The 2,868-nt window shown below is 52.0% G+C and overlaps 1 protein-coding gene across 1 annotated transcript; it reads left to right on the forward strand.

Moving 5' to 3' along the window:
- Positions 1-1,020: 1,020 nt before the first annotated feature.
- On the forward strand, positions 1,021-1,882 carry LOC119334722 (probable glutathione S-transferase GSTU6). Its single transcript, XM_037607262.1, has one exon. The coding sequence runs from the start codon at positions 1,021-1,023 to the stop codon at positions 1,708-1,710; it is 690 nt and encodes a 229-aa protein (XP_037463159.1). The 3' UTR covers positions 1,711-1,882.
- Positions 1,883-2,868: the final 986 nt, after the last annotated feature.

A 2,868-nucleotide genomic window follows, 5' to 3' on the forward strand; every position in this document is an offset into this window, starting at 1 on the left:
ACATCATCGAAGGGCGTGTGGAGGTGTGTCATTGGCGGATTTCATGAGAGTCGGTCGGTGTTTTCTTCGGTGGATCTGCTTGGATCCGGTGTTCGTTCGTATGCGTTTGTGTGTCTGTAGACTGGATCCTTCCGATATATGCCTCTCTTCACTGGCGGCGGTCACTGTTTTGGTGTGCTGGTCCAACGGGGCATTAGCAGGACAACTTTTCGACTGTTTATTAAAACAAGGTTTGCCTGACTCCGATGAGGGAGGGGCGATGACGGCGACGCACCTTCAGCTCGCTTCAGTGTTTGTAATCGTCGCTAGATGATCTATGAACCTAGATGTAATTTTTACTTCCGGTGTTCTTTGTACTACCTTGATAATGAATGAATGATCGGAAGTTTTCTCAAAAAAAAAGGAGGAGGAGGAGGAGGAGGAGCAAGGGGGAGGCTACGGCGATGCTGCCCGCAGCCGTGGACGACGGAGTCTCATCGCTACGTAGACAACGAAAGAACACACGTGATGCCATGCTAGTCAGCGTTCCGTCCCATAAAGAGGATTAGCGCGCGTGCAGGAGTAGGTACCGGGAGTGGCACCAAATTAGGGCATTTAAATCGATCTGTTCGGAACAAATGCCGGCTTCCTGCCCGTATTAAATTAGAAAGCGATTTCTCTCCTCAAATCCGATGAAAGAGTAGGCTGGACAAAATGAAAACAATCCAAGGAAAGAGTAGAGTACGATGAACAGAAATCATGGGATGCTCGCGTACACCAACCATGCATGGACCGTCTCTTCCGCAGTTAACTAATCTGAGTGCATGCTGCGTCACATAGACCCACTAGCATGTACTTATTTCCATTGCTGTAGCAGCCGGGCGTAGCTTAATGCTCCTTCAACAACTGCCCAGCTCAATTTGTGCTATATAAACAACAAGATCATGGCAACACTCTCAGATCGAGTTAGGAAGAACACATACACAGGACAGTAGTCTACCATTGGCAAACAGCAAGTGGTCGAAGAGGAGGAAGAAAACAATGGCTGGCCAAGGAGATCTGCAGCTACTGGGCGGGTCGGTGAGCCCGTTCACGCTCCGCGTACGCATGGCGCTGCACGTCAAGGGCGTGAGCTACGAGTACCTGGAGCAGGACCTGGTCAACAAGAGCGACCTCCTCCTCGCGTCCAACCCGGTGCACAAGAAGGTCCCGGTGCTCATCCACCGCGGCAAGCCCATCTGCGAGTCGGTCGCCATCGTGCAGTACGTCGACGAGGTCTGGGCGGGGGCGGGCACCCCCTCGCTCCTCCCCGCCGGCCCCTACGACCGTGCCGTCGCTCGCTTCTGGGCCGCCTACGTCGACGACAAGCTGTTCCCTGCGTGGCTAGCCATCCTGCGCGCGGCCACGGAGGAGGAGAGAGCGCAAAAGCTCGCCGCCACGCTCGCGGTGCTCGCGCCCATGGAGGAGGCCTTCTCCTCCTCCGGTGGCGACTCCATCGGGTACTTCGACCTCGCGCTCGGGTGCCAGCTCTTCTGGTTGGACGCGCTGAGGGAGATGTTCGGCGTGAGGGTCATCGACGAGGGCAGGACCCCGCGCTTCGCCGCGTGGGCCGAGAGGTTCCTGGAGACGGAGGCGGCCAAGACGGTGAAGCCGCCGATGAGCAGCATGATGGAGTTCGCCGGGCTGCTGCGGGCTCGCTGGGCTGCTGCTGATGCCGCGGCCGCCAAGTAGGTGGCTCGGTGGAGCTCCTTGAGGTCGACCGACGTGTGAAGATGTGGCCAATGGTTTTGTTTCAAGGTTGCAATCGCGTGCCGTCACTTTGTTTGTTTTCCAACATCATCGTCTTTCGTCAGTCTTCTTACTAGTTCTGTGACCTGCATTTCATCACGCCTGTCCAGTATGCAATAAAGGGTCATCTGTTTTGGTAGAGCTGTACAAATACAACCATACACCGGCAGAAGCGTGGGCCAGCCGACTATTCCAACCAAAATATGTTTAGTCACACAAACACATGGCAGAATACACCGGTGAACATGCATCACCAGAAGTAGGTACGGTCGAGATATAAGGACCATCTGGACGGCGGCGTTGAATAAAGATTTTTTCGATCCTTCCCCGACAAGATGATCGGTTCTATGGTTGAGGAGGAATTTGGAAACCAGTCTCTTTAAATAAGGATGGCGTGACGGCAGCGGCATTCTTGTGGTAGACCTGTGTCCTCGGGCTCTATCGTTGCGACCGCATTTGCTCCAGCGCCGGCTAGCGGTCGATTAACGAACAGCTCATGCTCGTTAAGGCTTGGCTCGTTAAGCTCATTAAAATTAACGAGCAAAAAAACCTGCTCGGCTCGGCTCATTTGAATCTCGTTAAGCTCGTGATCGCTCGCGAGTGCTCGTTAACATATTATAATGTGTTACGATATATAGGATGAATATGTAGGTGTGGTTTTCAAGATAAAATATGGTGACTACAAAAAATGCAGTAGTTTGTTGCCTCATATGTCGATCAGATTGAATAGATGGCAGAGGTGCTATAAAAAAATTGTTACGTAAGATGAAAATATATGTTGTATTGTTACTAACGAGCTTAACGAGCTAATCATGAAACCCATTAGCTCGCTTGTTAAGAAGCAAGCTACGAACTTAACGAGCCGAACTATCGAGTGCTCATTGAGCTCGCGAGCTACGAACTTTTGGTCCAGCCCTACAAACCCATCCAAAGACTTAAGAAAGCACGGGGCAGTTGGTGTTTTTTTTTTCTTTGAAAAAATACATGGGAAAAAGATTTACCCTGGTCGTTGGATGGAGAATGGACGCAGCGGAGCACGGATGGGAGCATTGCCTGCGGAGCAGCCAAGCCCCGTCCATAGCTTTGTCACATGATCACGTT

This window comes from Triticum dicoccoides, chromosome 7A (assembly GCF_002162155.2).
Source record: "Triticum dicoccoides isolate Atlit2015 ecotype Zavitan chromosome 7A, WEW_v2.0, whole genome shotgun sequence".
In the NCBI taxonomy this organism is placed as follows: domain Eukaryota; kingdom Viridiplantae; phylum Streptophyta; class Magnoliopsida; order Poales; family Poaceae; genus Triticum; species Triticum dicoccoides.